Source organism: Micromesistius poutassou (assembly GCF_964030765.1).
Source record: "Micromesistius poutassou genome assembly, chromosome: 19".
NCBI classification, from domain to species: domain Eukaryota; kingdom Metazoa; phylum Chordata; class Actinopteri; order Gadiformes; family Gadidae; genus Micromesistius; species Micromesistius poutassou.
Window position 1 is genome coordinate 13,148,150 of NC_140289.1, and position 25,533 is coordinate 13,173,682.

General features: G+C 45.1%; 1 protein-coding gene across 1 annotated transcript; it reads right to left on the minus strand.

Moving 5' to 3' along the window:
* Positions 1 to 261: 261 nt before the first annotated feature.
* znf512 (zinc finger protein 512) lies at positions 262 to 24,763 on the minus strand. The gene is made up of 16 exons (XM_084483662.1): positions 24,555 to 24,763; positions 21,665 to 21,797; positions 20,573 to 20,637; positions 20,340 to 20,392; positions 16,205 to 16,779; positions 14,028 to 14,117; positions 13,596 to 13,712; positions 11,095 to 11,219; positions 10,786 to 10,872; positions 10,549 to 10,647; positions 9,845 to 10,012; positions 4,598 to 4,801; positions 4,023 to 4,124; positions 3,847 to 3,909; positions 3,478 to 3,576; positions 262 to 3,376 (listed from the first exon to the last, which is right to left on the minus strand). Exons 2-16 carry the CDS (start codon positions 21,762 to 21,764, stop codon positions 2,528 to 2,530), a joined length of 2,796 nt encoding a protein of 931 aa, XP_084339788.1. The 5' UTR covers positions 21,765 to 21,797; positions 24,555 to 24,763; the 3' UTR covers positions 262 to 2,527.
* Positions 24,764 to 25,533: the final 770 nt, after the last annotated feature.

A 25,533-nucleotide genomic window follows, 5' to 3' on the forward strand; every position in this document is an offset into this window, starting at 1 on the left:
AGATAATCCATGATAAAAGTGTTAAGACATTTATTTAACTAAAATCTAAATGATGGCCATTTAGCTATAACAATCCTCATCACTACAATGATGCCTTTTTTTCACCATCATAAGCAGCCATTCATCTCATGAATTGACTGTTATGCTAAAAAAATTGAGGACAGTAAATTAAAAACCTACTCAATCAAATAAATAGACACAGACCGCAATTTGACCATGAATAGTGCTTTATTTAGTATTAGCTGGTACTAAGAAATAGCAGCACATAACTTCTAGAAAAACAAGAAGGCCTAACAAGTAATGCGTTCAATATATAGGCTATTAACGCAGGCTGAGAGACAACGCCTTTTTTCCACGGAATACAAACTATGCCCAACAAAATAGAGAACGTGGTGCTACTAAAAATGTTAACTTTACAAATGTAGTTATTCACTTACCTGGCCTAGACTTAACATGTACTTGAAGTCTAATCTTTTTTAGACCTTAGAAATCAGAGGTATGGCTCTATTAGTGTGTGCTATGAGTTGGAAAGGTACTACAGTACTTTGACAGCCTTTGAGACCTTAATATTTCAACACGTAACGCCCTTTAGATGAGGGAGTAAAAGAGAGATACGAGCTATCAGAGATTTACAGCAGGTAAAATATAGGACACACTTAAGAGAATTTTCATATCGCCAATATATATTCAATTATCCTTCCCAGAATATTAGATTCAAACAAATGCCTTAAATATTTGTCTTTTTTGCCTTGCCCTGGAAATAGAAAAAAAATCTGATTTTGAAGTTGGCCTCAAATGATGTGTCTTGAAATCTCTTTTTGTCGAGCATGAAGGGCTTTTCTTTGTGCCTGAGCTGGAAGTGCATGCATGATGTTATCACTTTTGGTCCTAGCCTCAACAGAAATGTTATCTTTTCAGTCAATGGTTCTATGTATGGTAACTGGACAGACATTCAGTAGTCCATTACTCCTTTCTATATATTTATTCACTAACTTGAACTAAGCTAAACTTGATACCACCAGATGCCACATACGCCATCTGAGGGAAGGACTTTGAAATGCACTTTGAACACAAACAGATTAGTACCTATTCTCAACATATATATCATTAGAACTGCTTTACAGCGATCAAGTGATCATCATTTGATCAATGGGCTAATTAACATACAACTCAAAAAGTATATAAATGTCTCTAATATTTACTCTAAAGATGATTAAATGGAAGAGCACAGACAGGGATTATATCAACACGAGATAAGAAACAAAACATTAATAATTGAACTGAATAAACATGGTTATAAATTTAACAAAGGATAATTGCCTCTTTGTCCATCCGAACTGTACATAGAACACATTTTGAAAATAAAGCCGCACAAACATACAGCAGACAACCATCCAGGAGCGTACGCCACTATATCAAATATATAAAATGCAGAGTACATAAAACATGACATGCTATTGGTTAAATACACCTGGAGTTTAGACCAAGAGAGAGGTCTCCTTGTCAGGACGGCACATATAGACAGGAGTCCCTTTCTCAACTGCTCCTTTTCTATATGCGTGTTAGGCATGCCCCTCATGTTTTCTGGAAGGATATTCCTCAGTGCCAGGGTAGGAGGGGGCAGAATGGAGTGACGGCGCTGCATGCTGCCATGCATGGAACCCTTTAACTCCCCTCAGGTCACCACTGGAGCAATGACAACATGAGGAGTAAGAAGTGATGACAACATGAGGAGTAAGAAGTGATGACAACAAGAGGAGTAAGAAGTAATGACAACATGAGGAGTAAGAAGTAATGACAACATGAGGAGTAAGAAGTAATGACAGCATGAGAGGAGTAAGAAGTAATGACAACATGAGAGGAGTAAGAAGTAATGACAACATGAGGAGTAAGAAGTGATGACAACATGAGGAGTAAGAAGTGATGACAGCATGAGGAGTAGGAAGTAGGAGATTAGCTATAGAGGAGCACTATCGATATGTTTTACTCATTGTGATACTTGATACTAAATTGAGATCAGGTTTAAGTAAAAAATTAAAAAGTCCAATGTGTTCAGCTGTAGGTTTAATCTACAGCTGTTGGTGACGCGCTCCGTCCACACATGGCCGGGGCGTTAATGGTCGCCACATCACCGCAACATTGTTGTGGAAGGCAGTTGGCGCCGTCTGCTTTTTCAACCTACAAAATTTCCGGTGGTGCGCGACAAATGGCCCATCTCCGAATGACCCGCGCACAAGGCCGTGATGACGGAATTTTTGGTTCATGCCAACTTGTGCAATACACACACGGCGACATTCAATTAGGTTTAACCGTAAGCTACGGTACTTCCTGTACATACTTTGCGTTGTCTAAAACCCATTCTCATGGCAAGCTACCCTCTTGTGTATGTCTCATGTTGTTTTCAAATTAAAAAAAACAAAACAAAATTGCTTGATCAGAATTAAGGTTGAAATTAGACAATGGCAAGACAATTCACAAGTAAGTAAGACCATTATTGACCTCTTGTTGTACCATAAGGTACAGTTCTTTAGGTGTTCCTCTGCCGTTTAGCAGCCTCGTGGTGGACCTCCATGTTCCCAGGCCTCTTCAGGTTCCACTGGTCGATCTGTCTCTGCCGCTCCTGCTGCTCCAGCTCTGATTCGCTGGACGAGCTGCCCGTATTGCTGCTGCTGCTGCTACTACTGCTGCTGCTCCCGCCCACAGCCACTCCTCCTCCTCCTCCTCCTCCGTAAGCGAAGCAATCCTTCCTCCTGCTCTCCGCCTTGCCCCGCTCCTCCACCCGCTCCGCCTTCTCTCTCCGCTTGCACTCTGAGCCCCCGCCCCCCGCTCCTCCATCCATCGGCCGGGGTTTGTCTCCACTCACCATCCCCATCTCCACCTGGGCCTGCTCTGCCCCCGGCCCGCCCCCGGCCACCGTCTCCCTCCGCTCCACCTCCACCCACATGGAGCCCACGGGTGGCTCCAGCGGGGTGTAGTGGAGGAGTGGCGGCGGTGGCTGCTGCTGCTGCTGCTGCACCTCCTGGCTGAGCTGCGGCTCCATCTGGGGGCCACTGTGGTTGTGGTTGTGGTGGTGGTGCTGCTGGTGCTCCACCGCGTGCAGGAGGTGGGCCTGGTGCTGGAGGTGATGCAGGGGCTGCAGGGGCTGCTGCAAGGGTTGGTGCTGGATCTGCTGGAGCTGCTGATCGTGCTGGTGGTGTTGATGGTGGTGCTGCTGGTGGTGCTGCAGGTGGTGGTGGTGGAGGTGGTGGTGGTTCATGTGATGCTGGTGGTACTGCTCGATGATGTGCTGGTCCACTCCATGCACCATCTCCTTGGGCCGGCTCCGAAGGTACTTTTCAAACTTCTTTGATGCTTTCTTGTTTGTCACAAACCATTCCTGTTCAAGCAATAGCAGGGAAGTGAGAGACCAACATAGTTAAGACCTAACCATGTGTGCATGTTAAATCTAGAGAAGAATAAGAGGACTGCCATCTTTACCTGTGAATGAACAGAGTTGATGTGATACTTGACTCCACTCTCGGAATTGAACTCCTTGCCGCAGATCAAACAACGGTATTTCCCCGCCTCAAAGTCACCCTGTAGGAAGAGCAGAAGAGGAACCACTCAGCAGCCACCAGAGTAGAGACTCAGTCGCCCCAGAGTAGAATTTCAGTCGCCACCAGAGTACAGACTCAGTAGTCTCTCTACAAAACCACAGCTTACCTTAATTAAGGGCTGTTAAAACTTGCCAGCTTAAATACTTGTGAGAGGGAACATCTTATAGTTGTGTGTATTCTAGCTGAGCAGAGAGAGAGTGTGTGCCCAGTATTGTGTGGCCTCTTGTGTTGGAGTTCAATGTGTTCCTACCTTAGTGCAGAGTCCCAGATGGGCCTTCAGGCCAGAGACACTGGTGTAGGTGCAGCCACAGCCCTGCATGGGAAGAATCCAATGAGATCAACAGTTACAATATTATCTTCATAGTGCATTTGATCATGAACTGAAGCATTTCCACATCATGTGACTGTGATATCAATAATGAGGACCTGGTTGGGGCACTGGACCTTCCTCTGCAGCTTCACCTCGTTCTTCCACTTCCTGAGGACCTCCTGGCTGAAGGCGGGCAGACCTGGACGGGCGTACTTCAGCTGGTCAGAGGAGAGACATAATGTAGAGATGCTGTCATCAAGAAGTGTTCATCTTTTAGGTCTACTTGTAGAAAGAAAAAAAAACGGATAGAGCGAGGGAATCTCTCTCTCTCAATGATCTATGATCAATAATGTCATCAACTCGCTATGTGTTGGGTTGGTTCTTGCTCTTGTCTGCTCTCTATGATGTCATATATTCCCCTTGTGCTCATGAAGGTTGATGTTTAAGTGAGACCCAGGCCCAGTCCCATTTCTCTCCCCTTAACAAGAACACTTGCTTTGTGTTCCCTTAACTACAAGTCAGCTACCGAGCTGGCTAGCGTTCAAGGGATGATTTTAAGGGGAAAACAGCACTCCCATTTAAGTATTGGGACACCCTACCCCTTTACGGGAACGTGCAAAATCTAGGGTTAGGGCTCAAATCTTCACCTACACTGAAGATAGTATACAGATTGAACAACAACATCTCTTGCCTTTTTGTCGTCTGGCACGAGGTCCGACTGGAACTTCCTCTTGGGCCAGTCCTTGGGCAGGTCGTTGTGGGCGATCTCGGCCAGGTGGAAGTTGGCCACCTGGGCCGAGGCCCGCTGCACCCGGCCGCTGGCCGTGAGCTCTGGGTCGGCCTCGCTCTGGGCTTTAAGGGCCTCCTCTTCCTCCTCCTGCTGCTGCTGGAGCACCTAGGGAGGAGGTGTGATGGGGAAATTATATTTTCACATTATGTTTCTGTAACTGCACTTTGTTGATTGTGCCTTTTCGCCGACACCCTTGGTGGTCAAGGGTCAAAGGGTCTAACTGAGAAGTTACCACTATGAGACCCCACATTACAATCGTCAATGATCAAATCAAATAATGTTTACTTAAAGGACAGAGTGTCCTGTATTCTCAACAGGGAGAAGAATGCATAAGGGGATCTCTGCTTCCTCGTGACCGGTATACCCCAGGCACAAAGGTTAACGTTTGTGGATAACTCTAGGAACAAGTAGAAGAGATGGCTAGACAGTGCGAGGAATAGGAGACAGAGCTTACATGATGAAGGGGAAACAACATGATGGATTTTTCCATCACACATCATGTGTGGAGCAGAGCTGTTGTCAGCATTTCTGAGACCTGTGCCACTGTATAAGAAGTCCTCGCTTTTGTCATTGCATCAGACTTCAGCTTGCTTGGAGCAGCACAGGTTGATTTCCCATGCAGGGGACGTCTGGAGAGACGCTGGGGGAACTCCCATCTAGGCCTTGGATTATTGTATGCTATGTTTTATTGTTTGTTGTATGATTGTTGTATGTTATTGTACCGTTATTACCCAAATATATGTCCATAATTGTTATAAGTTCAGATGACTCTTTATTCTACCAAGCTTAGACAATTGTGATTGACGTGGCCCGGGGATTCCCACCAGGACAGACTGTATTCATACTGCAGGGAGACCTGGTCCAGGGAGGACAGACTGTATTCATACTGCAGGGAGACCTGGTCCAGGGAGGACAGACTGTATTCATACTGCTGGGAGACCTGGTCCAGGGAGGACAGACTGTATTCATACTGCTGGGAGACCTGATTTTTACACCTAACCAAATTTGCACCTGCAATATTTAGATATTTAATATCTGTATGACACACCCATGACTGATATTGTCGTTCTAATCAATGTGTCACCCTTTATTTTTCAATAAGTAATTGCATTGTCTTAATACTTTAGTAGACCCATGCAGTTTAGTGAACTTGAGGATGCATATCAGCGCCTGACGTACCTGCAGACTATAACATTTGGATGGTTGTATAGTGTCATATAACTAATAGCTAGCCAAACCAACGCTGTATAAAATAAAAATAATAATAATAAAAGAAATAACAAATTAGAAAATGAAGGGCGACACATTGATGAGAAGGACAAAATCATTCACGAGAAGCAGGGATGTGTGTAAACTCTGTAAAACTGTCTTTTCTCCGCATTTGTGGAGCAGGAGGTTCGACCGTGAGGGTCATTCACACTTATTCACACTTGATGCCCGATATGCGGAGATCGGTGTCGCTCAGTCATCAGTAGAATCTCCGGCTGGTTTAGGGGGGCGGGCTTGCAAGGGGCGGCATATGACGTAGGGTCGCAAGAGGCGGGATCGGGTTTGTTTTGGTTTGACCGCAGACAGCACGCAGGCAAAACGGGCAGAACTCATCGCGATCATGTTAAATGTTGCTGCAGCGATGCATATATTCCGTTGCATCCACAACATCCGCATCGATCGATGAAAGATTGGAGCATGAGTTACAGACAAATAGAAGAACAAGCGACGAACAAGAAAGGCGTCGCGAACGACTGCGTTACCAGAGGAAGAGAGCGTCTTTTTTGGCTTCATTTCACATCTAACAAACACTGGGGAAAATGTAGTTGATTTCTGTGTTTAACTGAGAAAACAGGGAGTGGAAGGACGGGACCCTATAATGTTCAGCTAACTGTTGTCAATAATAATTGTTACGAGAGTAGCGCATGTGTGTGCGCGAGAATGGCAGTGTGTGTGTGTGAGTGGACGAGCGAGAGAGTGAGCGGTAGCGTGTGTCAGTTTAGTGAGGTAATGAACGAGTCTGGTTGTGTCTGTGCAAACGTGTAGGCCCTACTGTAAAGTTAGTGAAACTAAGAATAAAGTACACAGCCTGTCAATAATCGGTGGCCGCTTCATTCTGACCATATTCAAACCTATAAGCAGACCCACTCCTCGACTATGGTCCGGGAGCCGACAGCAGGAAAGGTGTAACATAATAATAAAAATATTTTTTAAACCATTCAGTGAACAAAAGGCAACAGGCTGATTATCGATTAGGGTGCGGGTGCCACTCAATGACATGCAAACGTAGACCGAAGCGTCATCAACACACCCACTCAACTGGTGTGAAATGCCGACATCCTACTGCTCATTCACATATAAGGTAATTAGCATTTCATCCGGAGAACATACTACCTCGGGGGTAGTATTTTTTCAGGAGGTCCAACGTCAGGATATGTCATTCACATATACGGCACCTCCGTAGAATAGACGAAGAACAGACGGATGCACGTCCATATGTGAATGCAGCTAATGAGTCTAACATGAAGTTTGTTGAGCTCTCCACAAACGCGCTGTTTTTAGAGGCGGTCAAGGCGGGAGTCCTGGAGCTCTATATCTAAATAATATCATATTATATTTAGATATCTATATAATATAATATATATTATCATGCTCAAAGGCTGTTCGCGCCTCTGGATGATATTATGAATCTCAAACGACTGCGTCGGGTTCTCAGACGCCTCTGGTTCTTCCACTTCCACGTCAATATTAAGTACAGACTGAACCGCGAAGTGGAGGAGAAAGGGATTGTTGCCCGGGGTTGTCTGAGTCGGGTTGGTTGGGAGGGAGTTGGGAGCCGCGACATGGAGGAGAAAAGGACCGCCACCCAGGATTGTCCGTCGGAGCCGGGCAGCCCTGGGGGCGGCCAGCGTTCAGCGGGCAGCGGGCAGCCCCGGGGGCGGCCAGCGGGGCTCCGACGGACTGCTGCCGTGGCAGCGGGGCTGGGCGGGTAGCCCCGGGGGCGGCCAGCGGGGCTCCGACGGACTGCTGCCGTGGCAGCGGGGCTGGGCGGGTAGCCCCGGGGGCGGCCAGCGGGGCTCCGACGGACTGCTGCCGTGGCAGCGGGGCTGGGCGGGTAGCCCCGGGGGCGGCCAGCGTTCAGCAGGCAGCCCCGGGGCGGCCTGGGCAACAATCCTTTTCTCCTCCATGTCGCGGTTCCCAATTCCTTCTCAACCAACCCGACGCAGTCTAGTCTTTTCACCAATTGGGAGCTTTATGCCAGCTTGCGTTATTGTGTTGCGTGTTATGCGCCATAACACCAACAGCAGAACGGTTATCCAAATAACAAAAAACACTTGCGTTACACTGTGTGTATTCACACACACACATGTGGCGCTCGCACGGTCCTAGCTCATTGTCTCATTGGCGGGCCAAATTCTCTGGGCGGGCCAAGCAGAGAAAGGGGAGGTAACCTGGTCTGGTATGACGTCATAACCGACCGGAAGCCAAATCGAAGCGTTTCAGCGATCCTTTTTTCAAAGACGGAGTAAGATAGCTACTTCTCGGTTTACACCTAATGCAATTTTTAGCTACTAGGGGACCATAGGGAGGCTAGGGGAACTCAACTTAATGTTAGAAAACCTCATAAAGTGAAATTTTCATGCCATGGGACCTTTAATTCATAAATATGTCCTCATTGGTGTAAAATCACCTCTGCCAATAGTCTGACTTATCCGATGAATTTCTTATATTTATATTATATTGTTTACATTGAACGAGTAAGTCCCATACATGTTATTCCGGACTATGAAAAGCTATAACGGCCGAGAGGGACATAAAGCACTAGGTGGTACTAGCAGGCTAAACGCATTTTCGCTCAAAGCCAGCGTGACTGATACGTAGAAGGAGCTCAGCGAGACGCGCTTGTCACTGCCCCGGCAAATTTGAAAGCATGCACTGCACTTTCATTCATACTGCAAGATTATACTGATGCCACCCCACAGGAGAAGGAATCCTCGTCGCCAAAAAAGGGAATTAAAAAGGCAACGTGAATTCAAAAAACGAGGGTAAACATCTGGGTAGCTTTTCCCAGGTTTAAAGAGCTAATGAAGGATTACTATTTTCAAAGGGACGCTGAAGTTGCCTGCTTTCTTCTCGACAGGTAAGTCAATGTTACTGTCTAAATTACAAGCTTTTCTCATTGCTTGTTTGTGTACTTCATTACATAGGCAGCATAACAGTAGAACACGTATAGTTAAAAGCCTTAAGGGTCTTGTTGGTGGATAGCCGTCCTCTCCCTCTTCCTACCGTTGAATAACCTAATGGTGATGATCTCTGACAATGAATGTTTCACTACTAATTAATTACTAATAATTAATTAATTATTACCCATAGTTCATGCGTTGTAGAGCAATATAAGCACTAGTAAAAAATGTGTTAGGCTACAACATTAATCTTACCAATATCACTATCTTGCTCGAGGAGTAATTACTCGTACATGATCACACTAATGATTCAATGCAGTTTGAAGTTTGTTTGAAATAACGTACCTCATCACCCCAAAGAAACTTGATGAGGTAGTATTGGTTGACATGTCATAGCTTCTTGGCACATACCGCCTACCATAGTTTATTTGAAAAAGCGAGCACTATTCGTTTGAATGCAATATATCATTTTACCACTAGATGGGAGTTATTCCTACACAGTGACCCTTTAAGCAAAACAAAGAACAATAAAAAACATAAAAAAATATATGTCTTCATCACCAAGATATATCTTTGATAAAATATATTGTTAGTATTCTCTTAAGTTAATATTTGCTCCACTTTCCTTTAACTATTCAATTTCTGTTGTTAAAGCACACTTCAATTTTCTTACTGTGAAAGCACACATACAACATAAGACATGTCCAACATGAGACTGGTACATGTCCAACACAAGACTGGTACATGTCCATCACAAGACTGGTACATGTCCAACATGAGACTGGTACATGTCCATCACAAGACTGGTACATGTCCAACACAAGACTGGTATAAGTCTAACATAAGACTGGTATAAGTCCATCATAAGACTGTTACAACACAAGACTGGTACAACATAAGACTGGTACAACATGAGACTGTTACAACTTAAGACTGGTACAACTTAAGACTGGTACATGTCCAACGTGAGACTTACGGGTGCATGCTCTGACTTGAGGTGGTACTCCAGACCGGCCTTTGATTTGTAGGCCTTCCCACAGTGAGAGCAGTTGAGCAGCATCTTCTCCAGCTCAGACTCCTGCTTACCACACTTCTTCATGTGGTACACGTAGCCCATGATGCTAGTGAAGCCTGAAGTGCAGCCCTATCCAAGAGAAGGGGAACATACACCAGACACCGTTATACTCAAACAATAGAACTAAAGAACGACAATAAGGAATCAGGGAAAACAAATGTCATGCTCGCTTATCTTGACCTTAGTCACAGTCTGAGGTTATAGTTGGAAATTATCTTAGATTGCCATAGCTTTTTTATCGTAATCTTTTACAAATGTGATAGACAAGTTATAGACAAGTTTGAAATAAACAGAAATGCTTTGGTTTTGATGTTAACTCTGAATGAATGTCTGAATCCAGACATTTTAACCACAACACTTACAACTTAAAAACACTTCAATCATGATAAGAATTGTGAGCTATATGAACATCTTGGTTGAATATGGTTAAATGAGTTGCCATTGCATGTCTTGGTTGCGTTTATTTTGAACAGCCCTTTCCCAGCCTATTAAACTGGTGGTGTGTGTGAGCTACCTGCAATGCCAGTTAAACATAAAGTGGCATGACTTCATATTTTTCAGCCATCAAACGGCAAACTCCCTCTGATGCACTGTCAGAGCCTTACCTCGCGGGAGCACTTTAACTTTCCAAGTCTCTTAAGAATTTTGCGCAGTTTCTCTTTGACAGCACGTTCGTCCAAGCCTTGGGAATCGTCCAGAGAGGGCTAGAGAGGAAGATAATGCAGCCCAAATTTTGCAACAAATAACTGACTTGACGAAACTAAAAGTTGTACAAACTATAAGTCTGTGAAACACAAATGAATAGTCTTACAAGTTGGTGAAACAGGCGTGAATAGTCTTACCAAGTGGCTGTGGTCGGCCATGACGTGGTACTTCATCCCAGTTGAAGACTTGAGTTGTTTCCCACAGTGTGGACAGCTGAACGGTTGCTGCAGACGTCACACAAGAGTTTACTTCTTTACTACTAAATTCTCTTTACACCCAGTTGCTGAAAATCCCATAACCTGCAGATTTGTTAATACTTAACTAGCAGAAATTAGCAGTTAAGATAACCTAAACCCTAACATTCATTACACCACCAAGGGACCCTCCCTTGGTGGTACAAGCTTATATTCTAAGGATAATATATTGGTGCCTTGGCCAATACCCACCAGGCGGCAGTTCTCCATGTGTTTCTTCAAGCCCTCCACCGTCTTCCTGCTGACACTCTTGCATTTGGGACAGGTCACTCTTCCTTTGGCCACGATGTGCAGCTGCCAGCGCTCTTCTTGGCTGCCTGCCCATCCAACAGACAATAGGAGTCAGTAACTGGGATACTCTGGTGTTTAGGGCCCTTATTCCACCACCAGGTGTGAGTGGGATCAGCCATTACCACACGTTTCAAATCTGCCCTGTCCTTAGACTAGGTGACATCCCAAGTGGGAGAGTCCACCCAGTACTAAGCGATGGTCAACTACTTCCAGCAGTGAAGGCACGGTCCTTGAACAAAGATGGAACCAAGCTACCTTTTGCCGCTTTTCCACCGACAGTATCAGCTCGACTCGACTCAACTCGCCTCGACTCGGTTCCAGGTGCGTTTCTATCTAAAAAAGTACCTCTTCAATGTGGGCGGGTCGTAGAAAAGAACCTCTCCACCATGGGCGGGTCGTCATTAGGTTTTATTCACGGGAGACGCGATTCCCGGGAAATCTGAATCTGATCAAGACTATTTCCTGATTCCCGGGAAAGGTTATGATGGGAAATAAAATAAAATAAAAAGCGCAATGACTATTGTTGTCATACGGTAACGGACGGACTCCAACCACGCCGGATTATTCCCATTTACAGCCGCTGGCCAATCAGTTACCAGCAGTCTGTTTACGTCACACAAAAGTACCTACTCTACTCGCTTGGAACCTCGACGGAGGTAGTACTAAAAAAAAGTACCCGGTACTAGGTACCAGGTACTTTTTTTGCCAATGGAAACGCAAAAAAGGCGTGGCGAGTCGAGTCGAGCTGGTACTGGCGGTGGAAAAGCGGCATTTGAGGCAGTTGGCTGTAATGGGCTGGTCTACATTGTAGCAAATTACAGCAGTTTGATCTGAGAAATTGCATGAAACATGATAATGGTCCATTTCCTTAGTTTTCCAATTTTCTTCCATATTTGGGCACATCTGCGTGGTGGTAATTGCACACAGGTAATTGCTGCTTGCAGATATATTTCACGATTGTTATTCTCATGGGCAATAAAATTGTAGAATGTGCTTTTAATGTGCGTGTTTTCTTGTTTTTATCTATGCCACTGTGTATTTGACAATTAACGAGTACATTTATAACATTAGAACAGTAATGGATTATTATACATAATCAGTGCCAGAGGGGTTTTTAGCTTTTAATAATAATAAGTTATTGTATATATAGCACCTTTATCAAACCCAAGGTTGATTTACATAGTGGAAAGGAAAATACACCAACAAAGAAAAGAAAAGAAAAGGAGAGTAGGAGGAAAGATGGAGCTATGCGTTGGGTGTGGAGAAGTGATCATTAGACAGAGTGGTCTTGAGATGTGCTTTGAGGAGAGGAAGAGAAGGACAGTCACAAAGAGGTTGGGGGAGGGAGTTCCAGAGTGGCCAAGGCACTGAAGGACCTGCCACCCAGGGTGGAGCGTCTGGTGCGCTGATATCTAAGAGATTTTGGTCAGAGGATCTGAGTGTGTGGGAAGGAGTGTAGTGGCGCATTTCCACCGAGCGGTGCGGTACGGTTAGTTGCGGTACGGTTAGTTGCGGTACGGTTAGTTGCGGTACGGTTAGTTACGGTACGGTTAGTTGCGGTACGGTTAGTTGCGGTACGGTTAGTTGCGGTACGGTTAGTTACGGTACGGTTAGTTGCGGTACGGTTAGTTGCGGTACGGTTAGTTGCGGTACGGTTAGTTGCGGTACGGTTAGTTACGGTACGGTTAGTTACGGTACGGTTAGTTGCGGTACGGTTAGTTACGGTACGGTTAGTTACGGTACGGTTAGTTGCGGTACGGTTAGTTACGGTACGGTTAGTTGCGGTACGGTTAGTTGCGGTACGGTTAGTTACGGTACGGTTAGTTGCGGTACGGTTAGTTACGGTACGGTTAGTTACGGTACGGTTAGTTGCGGTACGGTTAGTTGCGGTACGGTTAGTTGCGGTACGGTTAGTTGCGGTACGGTTAGTTACGGTACGGTTAGTTACGGTACGGTTAGTTACGGTACGGTTAGTTGCGGTACGGTTAGTTGCGGTACAGTTCGCGTACAATCCTGAAACAAGCAAGTACGGGAGTAATGTGCTTCCGCTTGCGTGTTCTTGTTCCAATACGGGCAGCAGAGTTTTGGACTAATTGAAGCCGGGATAAGGAGGAGGAGCTTATGCCAGCACAAAGAGCATTGCAATAAAAAATAAAAGCATGTATATGGTCCTCATTTATAGAGCGCTTTTATCCAAAGCGCTTTACAGTGTTGACTGACATTCACCCAATCAGGCACACATTGACGGCAGAGTCAACCACGCAGGGCGACAGCCAGCGGGTCAGGGTGAGGCGTCTCGCTCAGAGACCTCCACACTCAGCTAGGAGGAGCCGGGGACCGAACTAGCAACCTTCCGGTTACCAGCCAACGCGCTTTACCTGCTGAGCCACAGTGTCTCTCACCTGGAGGGTAGGAAGGAAGCTCCTTCTTGGAGGGGAGGAGCAGCGCTCGAGGCTCCTGGCTTGGCGGGGCGGGGTGGGGCTCTGCAGTGCTGTGGAGGTCTCTTATGTTGTCTGAACCTATAGCGTGTCACACAGGGAGACAAAAGCTTCATTTATAGTAGATTTGTGTTTCTGTTTTTACTAATACCCAGACCTGCACTAGCTTTTTGGGTCCTGCTAGTGATGAAGGATGCAGTCAATGCGGTACTTTGGTTCATTTTAGGAGCTGTGTAAAACTCAATGCGCTCCATGTGGATGCTTGATGCAAACTGCCACTTTGTGTACGTGTGTATGAATGTACTTATCTAGCTGCTTCCCTCAATGCAAGAGAACTTTGCATGTTTTTCAGGAACTTGCTAGAAGTGTTTTTATACTATATAAAGTAATACTTACCAGAGGTTTTGTGTTCTGGGGCCTGTTGATAGGTGATTACCGGCTGATTCCTCTCAACTTCGACTCTCTGGCTCTTCTTTAAAGGCAAGTCTTTAAAAAAGACACCAAATGGTTGGTTATTTGTATTTTGTCTGTGTGCTGTTTTGTGTAAACAAGTGTAAGCAAATCATAAACGATCGAAAATCACTTTGAAGTAATTTTAACAACATCTTACAAATACATTATATATTATGTTGATGTTGGCAAGTTTTGGAGCAGGATATATCGTTAAATAATCAAAAGCCTTCTCATTTACGCAGTCATGCATTGTTCAGGGGCTGTAACATGATGACATAAAACTAACAGTGTTAGTTTTAGTCATTTGTTAGTAATCTGTTTTTAGAAGGGTATCACATTAGCTCTACAACAGTAAGATAAAAAAGGAAAATAAACTGTTTCCAGCCAAGCTGTGGGTGTAACACAAGTGAATAAAATACTGATTAAAGCTGACTTTCAATCAGTGCGTTTACATGATACTCAAGAAAGTCGAATTATTGGGTTAGTCCAACTATGATTGGATTACTAAGATGCATGTATACACCTTAGTCAAGCTAAAATCGAATCGAATTGGGTTACTCATAGTCAAATTAAGACCCCTAGATTATTCGACTTTTAGTCGCATTAAGCGTGCATGTACGGCTTGGGATTGGATTATGCGTTCTGCGCATGCTCGAGATCTTTTCCCGGGGCCGTGAGCCGGAAGTAGAAGGAGACAATAGTCGTGTTGTCGCCGTCGGAAAATGAGAAGCGGCGATTTATTTTAAAAGGTGGCACAGAAGATGGAGGAAGCCGGTGAATGTAGTTACCCCCTATAAGAATTGTGTCCCGGCCGCGGGAGCGCGCATGGCATGCATTCAGTAAAGGTGGAAGCACACGGACACTACGCTTCCATTTCACCCAAGGCTGAATTAAAAGTACATGTTTTTCTAAATGTGGGTCATCAACGAGGTTGTAAAGTAGTAACTTCGGGCACATCTGTCAAAATAAATGTTTTTTTCTTCCAACGTGTTTACGATCTTTATTCATTCCTTGCGATGCGGCGGGGAATGCCGTATACGGACGGGCGGCGGAGGGGCTGCTCTGGCGGGAGAAAGATGTTTTCAGTAGACAGCTGTCAACTCACTTCGGGTCGGCGATTTATTTAAAAAGCTGAAGAAGATGGAGGAAGACGGTGTCGTGCCAATGTAGTTACCCCCTATAAGGAGTGTATCATCATCAACATGCATTCACTACACACTACGCTATGATTTCACCCAAGGCTGAATTAAAAACACATGTTTTTCTAAATGTTGCTCATCTAAATGTTGCTCATCAAGCGAGCTGAGCTGGTACTTTTGTATGACGTAAACAGGCTGCTGGCCACTGATTGGCCAGCGGCTGCAAGCGGGAATAATCACCCAAGTTAAACTGGAGTCCACGGACCCGCTCCCGAGGGGGACACGGATCGGCGTTTCACCGTGTGTGTCGCTCCTTTCCCGGGGCTAGAGTTAGGCTGCGTGTGGTTGTGTGTGTCCGGCGTGGTTGTGTGTGTCCGGCGTGGTTGTGTGTGTCCGGCGTGGTTGTGTGTGTCCGGCGTGGCTGGAGTCCACGGGCCCGCTCCCGAGGGGGACACGGATCAGCGTTTCGCTGTTTCGTTTCAGTGTCGTTCCTTTTCCCAGGGCTCGAGTTTCCCCTCCATCAACGTTACCGTATGACAATAGACGCGCAGTTATTGGGTTTTTTATTTTATTTTATTTCCCATTTCCCATCATAACCTTTCCCAGGAATCAGGAAATAGTCTTGATCAGATTTCCCGGGAATCCCGTCTCCCGGGATTAAACCCTAATGACGACCCGCCCACGTTGAAGAGGTACTTTTTTAGATGGAAACGCGACGTGCCTGGAACCAAACCGAGTCGTGCCGCGCTAAGTCGTGGTGAGTTGAGCTGGTTCTGTCGGTGGAAAAGAGGCACTATCGTACAGGGGTATGACACGGCCAATGAATCGATTTACTCACCGCCATGTATACGCAGACAATTGCAGTTGTCCAATTGCGGAGCATCGGATTAAGCTGTGCATGTAAACGTACTGAATGTGTCAATTAGTGGAAACACAGCACACACACAACACACACATTAAAGTCTTTATATGTGTGCCTACCAGGTCTCCAGACTTGTGCCTCCCCTCTGTCCCTGGTGGCCGGGCCCCAGGCCTGGTCCTGGCTGCGCCCGGCGCCCCAGCCCTGCCCGCTCCCAGAGGGGGCTCTGTCCCGCCCGGGATCACGTCCGGGGTTCCAGGCCTGGTCCTGGGCTCGGTCTCTCCCAGAGCTCCAGGCCTGTTCGGGGCCCCTCTCCCGGCCGCTGGCCCAGGCCTGCTCGCTGTGGCCCCGCTCTCGCCCCGGGATCCAGCTCTGGTCTTGTCCGGAGTGTCCCGCTCGCTCTCTGCTGGAACTCCAGAGCTGCTCCTGGGGCCGCTCGCGCCCCGCCGCCCAGCTCTGGGGCTCGGAGACTCTCTCCCGGCTGGGGCTCCAGGGCTGCGCCTGGGGCCTCATCCTGCCCTGCTCCGGGGCCGAAGGCCAAGTGTCCTTGGCTACCAGCCTGGGGGGCAGCCTGGCAGCGGGCGGGGCTAAAGAGCCCAGGTCCGAGCCGTTGGCCAGGGGGCCCGAGGCCATCACAGAGCAGCTGGCGGTGGGGTACTCCACCGGCCCCACGGGGACGCCCTGGAGGTCCTCAAACCTGGAGAGAAGCATGGAGTAGGGGCCCTTTACATTACAGGCTCTGTGTACCAGCGCAACGTACCACCCTGTAACATAATGTACTCATTATGTAATAACATGACAGACCAGCCTGTAACTAGTGTGGTTAGTGAGTAAGGTTAAGGTAAGGTTAAGGACCAGCCTGTCACTAGTGTGGTTAGTGAGTAAGGTTAAGGTAAGGTTAAGGACCAGCCTGTAACTAGTGTGGTTAGTGAGTAAGGTTAAGGTAAGGTTAAGGACCAGCCTGTAACTAGTGTGGTTAGTGAGTAAGGTTAAGGTAAGGTTAAGAACCAGCCTGTAACTAGTGTGGTTAGTGAGTAAGGTTAAGGTAAGGTTAAGGACCAGCCTGTAACTAGTGTGGTTAGTGAGTTAGGTTAAGGTAAGGTTAAGGACCAGCCTGTGGTTAGTGAGTAAGGTTAAGGTAAGGTTAAGGACCAGCCTGTGGTTAGTGATAGGGCTGTAAATCGGAGCCTTGATTCTATATGATATTGATTTCTTAAGCCAACGATTTCATTATTTTCGATACTTCAGAATTACCCACGATAGGATTCAATTAGATTCGATACGATTCAATACTCAATATTTTTACATTATATCTATTAATATAATATCTATCATATAAATCAACAAAAAAAGGAATCATTTGCCTTTTATTGAGAATACAGAAACAGTATTCTATACACACTTCAGTGCTCACTGTGCAGGTCTAGTACGGCACACAGCCTGTTCACTGTAAAAGAACTGAACTGTTTAATAATCAATACTCTTACGGACCAATCGATGCACAGAATCGTCAGCTGTATAATCGATTAATTGATACAAATCTATCAATATTTACACCCCTAATTAGTGAGTGAGCAAGGTTAAGGTAAGGTTAAGGACCAGCCTGTCATTACAGTGGGGTTAGTGAGTTAAAGCAAGGTTAAGGTAAGTTTAAGGACCAGCCTGTCACTTTGGTGGGGTTAGTGAGTTAAGGCAAGGTTAAGGACCAGCCTGTCACTTCAGCGGGGTTAGTGAGTTAAGGGATTTTCTGGAGAGAATTGATCTGACATGTCTAAGGCAGAATCACGTTCACGGACGAGGTAATGTGTTCACGTGTTATTCATGTGTTATGTAACATTTTTCACGTTATGTCATTTCATTCTGATGAAATAACCACAAGTAACTAGTAAAAAGCCCTGTAAACTTGAATAACAATACCTATGTTCTGGGTTTGAACATTGTTGGAAACAAAACCAAGACCTATATATAACATAGGTCTTGTCGTAGATATTTCAATGCAGAAATTTTAAATATTATACCTTCACTCAGTCTTGTTTGCATGCAACAAAAATAAGTAATTAAACACAACTTACAACAAGGCCAGGGGCCTCATTTATCAACCCTGCGTAGAAAAGGCTCTAGATTCTCTCTTATAAAAGGCAATTTAGGATGTGCTTAAGTACAAAAAAAAATTATTTATCAAACGTGCGCAAGGCAATTGTACGCTCAGTAAGTAACCAATCGTGATAAATCCCGCCTGTTCTTAAGTACCACGCTCATGCACGCTCATCCCATTTGCATTCGAAACGCCTCCAATGAACCATATATGGTCACAGACCTGCCTTTCCTTACCAAGGAAGGGGAAGTCTGGGGCCCCCTGCTGGAGCTGCTGCCCCGCGACCCGACCCCGGATAAGAGGTTTGAAGATGAGGATGAGGTCACAACGCGTCCCTTTATCAACCATGAGAATGTGTTTCCCCCTCACCGCTATAATGGCAAAGAGAGCGAAGAAAATAAACTTCTCCAACACTAAAATGGAAACGCTCATAAACGAGGTTGATTTAACCAAAAGTGACTTTTTGGTTAACTTAGTGCAGGAGGCATTACAAATAAAAGAAGCTTGCTGCATGGGGAAAAGTGACTGATGCAGTTAATTCAGTTGGGTCGGAAGAGAGAACACTATCGGAAGTAAAAAAAAAGATAGTTTGACAAAAAAAAAAAAGTCACAGCCCACAGACGTGAGTCGTCAGCAACTCGCCAAGCAGATCAGCACCATCTTTGAAAACGCACTCCCTGCAGATAGCATGGTTGGCCAAGTCTTACAATAACGCAAGACAAGCCATTGCACTACATTTCCAATATTTATTTTATAGGGTTTGACACCAATTTGTCTGTTTAAAATTAGACAAAGGAGTAATTTAATGTTTTCTAATTAAAGGAAACATGGGACATATGTGGATGTTGATTGCTTAATGCATACGTAGACACTCTTAATGCTTTGCTTTTTGCTTGTAATATCACCAGAGCTGTGCTTATAGAGCTGTGCTTATATTTACACACATTCCTAAGTATAAGTACATTTTGGTAAATTTCATACTTTGTGCGGCAATGTTTGTAAGTACAGTTGATAAATGAGGCCCCAGAACTGTGGATTGTTCCAAATGCTTATTGATCTTGTCAAACTGAGTAAAAGTTACTCAGTTAAGAATATTGGATATTCACGGTGCGAAATAAGGCAACCTGGGGGCCTATTGTCTAACGGGACAATAGTGCCTCTTTTCCACCGACAGTACCAGCTCAACTCGCCACGACTTAGTGCGGCACGACTCAGTTTGGTTCCAGGCGCGTTTCCATCTAAAAAAGTACCTCTTCAATGTGGGCGGGTCGTAGAAAAGAACCTCTCCACCATGGGCGGGTCGTCATTAGGGTTTAATCCCGGGAGACGGGATTCCCGGGAAATCTGAATCTGATCAAGACTATTTCCTGATTCCCGGGAAAGGTTATGATGGGAAATAAAATAAAATAAAAAACGCATCTATTGTCATATGGTAACGTTGTTAGAGGCGAAACTCGAGCCCTGGGAAAGGAACGACACTAAAACGAAACAGCGAAACGCTGATCCGTGTCCCCCTCGGGAGCGGGTTCGTGGACTCCAGCCACGCCGGACACAACTTAACTTTGAGTGCTTATTCCCGTTTGCAGCCGCTGGCCAATCAGTGGCCAGCAGCCCGTTTACGTCACACAAAAGTACCAGCTCTGCTCGCTTGGAACCTCGATGGAGGTGGTACTAAAAAAAAGTACCCGGTACCAGGTACTGGGTACTTTTTTTGCAAATGGAAACGCAAAAAAAGGCGGGCCAAGTCGAGGCGAGTGGAGCTGGTACTGTCGGTGGAGAAGCAGCATATGCGGTGGGTCTTCTAGTGGTGTTAACGGAAACCTAAAAGCCCAAACAATGGAGTTGAAGAGATGTTCCCCGTAAAGACCACCGACTTCACCACTAGACCCACGGTAAGACCACCGACTACAAAGTTAGCATACTTTAGAATATATTGTCCAATTACCACTTATATTTTTCCTATATCAATCTATTAATAGCAATTTATACTCTGGTAACTATTGCTTAGAGTGGTGAATCAGGTTATCAAAACGAATCAGGTTATCATAACTAATCATTAGCATTACTAACTAATGCCTTGGTTTGAAGTGTACAAATCTGTGACATGTCAGGAAATTACAACGATTTCATCGAATAATGTGTTTCGATAAGGAGTCACTCACCTCTTCCTACCATAAGTCCTTTTCATTTTATGAGCGTCTTGGGCCTCGTCACTCTAAAATATTCAAATACATAACGGTAGAGTAAAACCCAGCCGTGTGCATGACGCTCACAGACTGGCAGTATTAGAAAAGGGACACAAACACAGAAAAGTGTTGTTTCTCATATGCAGCTATACCATTGTTGGTAACAACGTGTGTTTGCTATTAACAGGTCTGTATAGATTGATTCTTACCTTTGAATGTCCAAGGACGCTCAACTCAAAGGCTCTGTCTGGCAGCCGTTGAACCACTGTTACAACTAAATGAAAGGCTTTTGTTACACACAGTCTTGTACTTAACTAAATGAATGAACAACAACAACAACAACCAAGTAAACAACCACCAATTCTATGTGGTTTGCAAAAGATATCACAAATGGAATGGAGGGCAGTAAGTGTTGACTGGTCGTCTGCATGTACAGACGCTGGGCGTACAGACGCTGGACGTACAGACGCTGGGTGTACAGACGCTGGACGTACAGACGCTGGACGTACAGACGCTGGACGTACAGACGCTGGACGTACAGACGCTGGGTGTTTGTTTCGATGTATGTTGATGTATGTTTCTTGGAGGTTGATGGTGTGTCCAAGCTTGTTGGTGTAGGATACTATGCAATCTAGCAACAGGGCTCATAACCAACATCCAGAAAGGTGTGTGTCATAACGGGAACACTCACACCAGCGCTGCATACAGCCACTCAGCATTGCTCTAAACCTTCATGACCAACCGTCGTATTCAACTTAAAACAACGCCTAAAATCGTTGGTTGAGTGCAGGACATGGAGGTTATTTCCTTTAAAACTAAAACCACTCACAATCTGACGACAGCTGTCCGTTAGTTATTTTGATCCCAATGTGTGAACCCAGCCTCAACTAAAAATGTTCCTCCAGGCTTTGAACCTTTTCAGTTTATCCCCGTTATAGTACAAGGTTTGCAGTACAAGGAAACTTCCATGGTCTACTGACTCAATAGTGTGTAAATCGTTAATATTACGTGAACATTTATTATTTTTTTCCTTCTGGTATCTTTCTTGATCATTTGAACACATAAAGAGTACTGCTGCTTGACGTTCTCCCCTTCCTGCCCGCCCACATGCCTGTCACGTGAATGCAAAGAACAAATTGACCCCCAGAAAAATAAGAACTCATTTGCATTAAAGCATTTAAGCATTTAAGCCATATTTTAACAGATGTTTGAAAGATGTGTCAGAGGGCACCAAAATGATATTTTGAATCATTTAGAATCAATAACTACAACTAACATATGATCACAGGCAGGGTGATTACCTGGACATGGCACACCGCCCTTGGGTTGAGACTGGCCTGATTTCCTCTTCCTTGGTGCATACGGAGGTGACATGTCCCCACCGATGTGTGTGTGGTCCATTGTTGGAGCTTCGGTTCACCTCACAGATAACTCCTGGAACACACACAAACACGGACAAATGACTGCAGTGATCAAACCATCAGCCACCCTCCAACTCATTATAAGAACTCACACTGATATTTTGCCATATTCATAAATCGAAAACGTTTGTGGAGATTTCATTAATTTACATACATAAATACACAAGGTACACGTGAGACTTCTGTTGGTTCTCACAATCAAATGATAACAGCATTAAACTCTAAGACTCAATATTGCTCCATATAACTTTGTGACTACCAATTCATTATAGTACAGCCACACTACAGCATCAGACCACCTGATAGTAAACACTACAACATGACCTGATAGTACACACTACAACATCACCTGATAGTAAACACTAAAACATGACCTGATAGTAAACACTACAACATGACCTGATAATAAACACTACAACATGACCTGATAGTAAACACTACAACATGACCTGATAGTAAACACTACAACATGACCTGATAATAAACACTACAACATGACCTGATAGTAAACACTACAACATGACCTGATAGTAAACACTACAACATGACCTGATAATAAACACTACAACATCACCTGATAGTAAACACTACAACATGACCTGATAATAAACACTACAACATGACCTGATAGTAAACACTACAACATCACCTGATAGTAAACACTACAACATGACCTGATAATAAACACTACAACATGACCTGATAGTAAACACTACAACATCACCTGATAGTAAACACTACAACATGACCTGATAGTACACACTACAACATCACCTGATAGTAAACACTACAACATCACCTGATAGTACAGCCACACTACAACATGACCTGATAGTAAACACTACAACATCACCTGATAGTACAGCCACACTACAACATCACCTGATAGTACACACTACAACATGACCTGATAGTAAACACTACAACATCACCTGATAGTACAGCCACACTACAACATGACCTGATAGTACAGCCACACTACAACATGACCTGATAGTACAGCCACACTACAACATGACCTGATAGTAAACACTACAACATCACCTGATAGTACAGCCACACTACAACATCACCTGATAGTACAGCCACACTACAACATCACCTGATAGTACAGCCACACATGTTCATCCACCACAGATGTGACTGTTGAATGTGATTGTGATTGTTGAATGTTTATCAAGTTCATTTGGTTCTTCTTTACCAACAGTCACAAATGTTATACATGCATGTTAATTATTTTGCAAATATATAAACACATTAGATCAATCGATTTGTACCTAGTTTTCCATGAATGTAAAATAAGAAATATTTTTCAGAGCGTCTGAAACGTATTTGTGATTCAAATTGATATTGTGAATAATTTGTGGATCTTGCTCTGTCCCTTTAAGATATAATCAATAGTATGCTTCATGGTCTACTCAAGACAGCACTAAAAGTACTTTCCATTATCCATTCATGACAGTACCAACAGTATCTTTCATGATAGTACTTATGGTACTCTTTGTGATCAATTAATTGTAGTACTAATAGTACTCATTATGATAGTACTAAGAGTACCTTCATGATAGTACTACTGGTACTCTTTGTGATCAATTCATTGTAGTACTAATAGTACTCATTATGATAGTACTAAGAGTACTTATTATGATAGTACTATAATACCCTTCATGATAGTACTACTGGTACTCTTTGTGATCCATCCATGATAGTATTAATAGTACTAACATGATAGATACATGACAGTACTATAGTACTCTTTATGATCCACTCAGTACAGTACTATAGCACTCTTCATTATACATACATGACAGTACTATAGTACTCTTCATGATACATGACAGTACTAATTCTACTCTTCATGATACATGACAGTACTATAGTACTCTTCATGAACCATTTCTTGAACTTGATGCCTTTCTCCCTGAAGTGATGGCACAATCACAACCAGACGTTCCCTGATTTATTCCCATCATTTAAGAGTGAGACGTTTTAGGGTAAATGTTATGTTTGCCTTCCTAATATTTACCCTAATTAACAGCCTACTCACATAGCATTTCAGAAAAATCACATGGGATCTCGCTTATAAAAAGAGGAGCCGCGTTGTTTACAACATGCAAATAACAGTGCATCGTAGTTTGTGTTTGAAATCGTTTAAATGCGAAGAAATTATACTTTATAATCTATCTGCACACATGATCATATTCCTTGGTTCCCTCTCACCTCCCAGTAGGCCCACATAAACTCCTGCAAAAACTGAAATGGTCACACAAAGTTGCAACTGCACAAAAACGCTATAAATAACAATATGAATATTATATAACATACAAGATAACATAACATATTTATAAGAGTAAAATGTGAATAATAATAATAATAATACACTATTGTTAATATATGCATCATAAATGTGTTTGTTGTCTGAAGCGAAGATGGATTATAGATCCATGGGATCGAACCCCACCTGGTCGGTTATAGCCAGGGTTTAACAGATAGATATGGATAATAAGATAATAGATTTTAAAAGGAGAAAATAGCGGTGATCTTGGATCAACAAATGACATCCATAAGGCTGTGCATATCGCGTAAAAAGCAACCACCATCGTAATCTCTCTGCATAGCCGCACAAAAAAAGAGTTGCTTTTCCCTTTCGACCGAGAGCAGAGCCCGGTGCTCTGCAGAGCCGAGCCCTGCAGCCTGCAGCCTGCTCAGTCCTCTTTGTATCTGCGGACTGTTGATCTCAGATCTCTCTCCCAGACTGTAGCATACGTACCCTCCCTCTGCAGGGTTGGCCTCCATGTCTCCCCGAGCTAGTCCTCCTCCTCGGCCTGCACCCCGGCTCCGATCCGAGGCTCGGTGGGGGAATTCGGGCCTACTCGGGGAAAACCCGCCGCAGAAAGAGTAATCTCGGTCAGAATCTATAAATGACGATACGCACACAAACGCCACAATAAGTCCTCTACAGATCACTGAGAACGGCCATACGCGACATCCCTGGGTTGGTTGAAACGCCCTCCGTATGCGGAGCGCAAATAAGGATGTGGGACCCGAGGCTCCGGGGGCGGGGCCTGGTCTGGACCGGGAGGGCGGGGCCTGGTGGTCTGGACCAGGGGGCGGGGCCTGTGCTGGTCTGGACCGGGTCGGGTCTGGACCGGGGCCTGTGCTGGCCTGGACCGGGGCTCCAGGGGGCGGGGCCTGCTCTGGGCTGGGACCACGGGGGGGTGGGGCCTGTGCGGGTCTGGACCGGGTCTGGACTTGTCTGGACCGGCTCTTGAGCGGGTCTGGACCGGAACCTGTGTTGGTCTGGACCTGGTCTGGACCGGGCCCTGTGTTGGTCTGGACCTGGTCTGGACAGGGGCCTGTGTTGGTCTGGACCTGGTCTGGACAGGGGCCTGTGCTGGTCTGGACCGGATCTGGTCTTGGTCTGGACCGGGGCCTGTGCTGATCTGAACAGGGGCCTGTGCTGGGGTCTGTGACCGGGGCCTGTGCTGATCTGAACAGGGGCCTGTGCTGGGGTCTGTGACCGGGTCTGGACCGGGTTTGATCCGGGATCCTGCATCAGAGGAGGCGGCCGTTTCTGGACCGCACTTCTAGGACCGCAGTACTGACAGTAGGGCTGTGGTGCTGACAGTAGGGGGCGCTGTGATGCTGACAGTAGGGGGCGCTGTGATGCTGACAGTAGGGGGCGCTGTGATGCTGACAGTAGGGGGCGCTGTGGTGCTGACAGTAGGGCTGTGGTACTGACAGTAGGG

Excerpts from the sequence above, each read along its gene's own strand:
- znf512 (XM_084483662.1), bottom strand. The coding sequence starts at position 21,764 with ATGGACCACACACACATCGGTGGGGACATGTCACCTCCGTATGCACCA. Across the intron at positions 20,638-21,664 it reads GGGCGGTGTGCCATGTCCAG|TTGTAACAGTGGTTCAACGG; the intron begins GTAATCACCCTG and ends CCTTTCATTTAG. Across the intron at positions 3,577-3,846 it reads ATCTGGGACTCTGCACTAAG|GGTGACTTTGAGGCGGGGAA; the intron begins GTAGGAACACAT and ends CTCTTCCTACAG.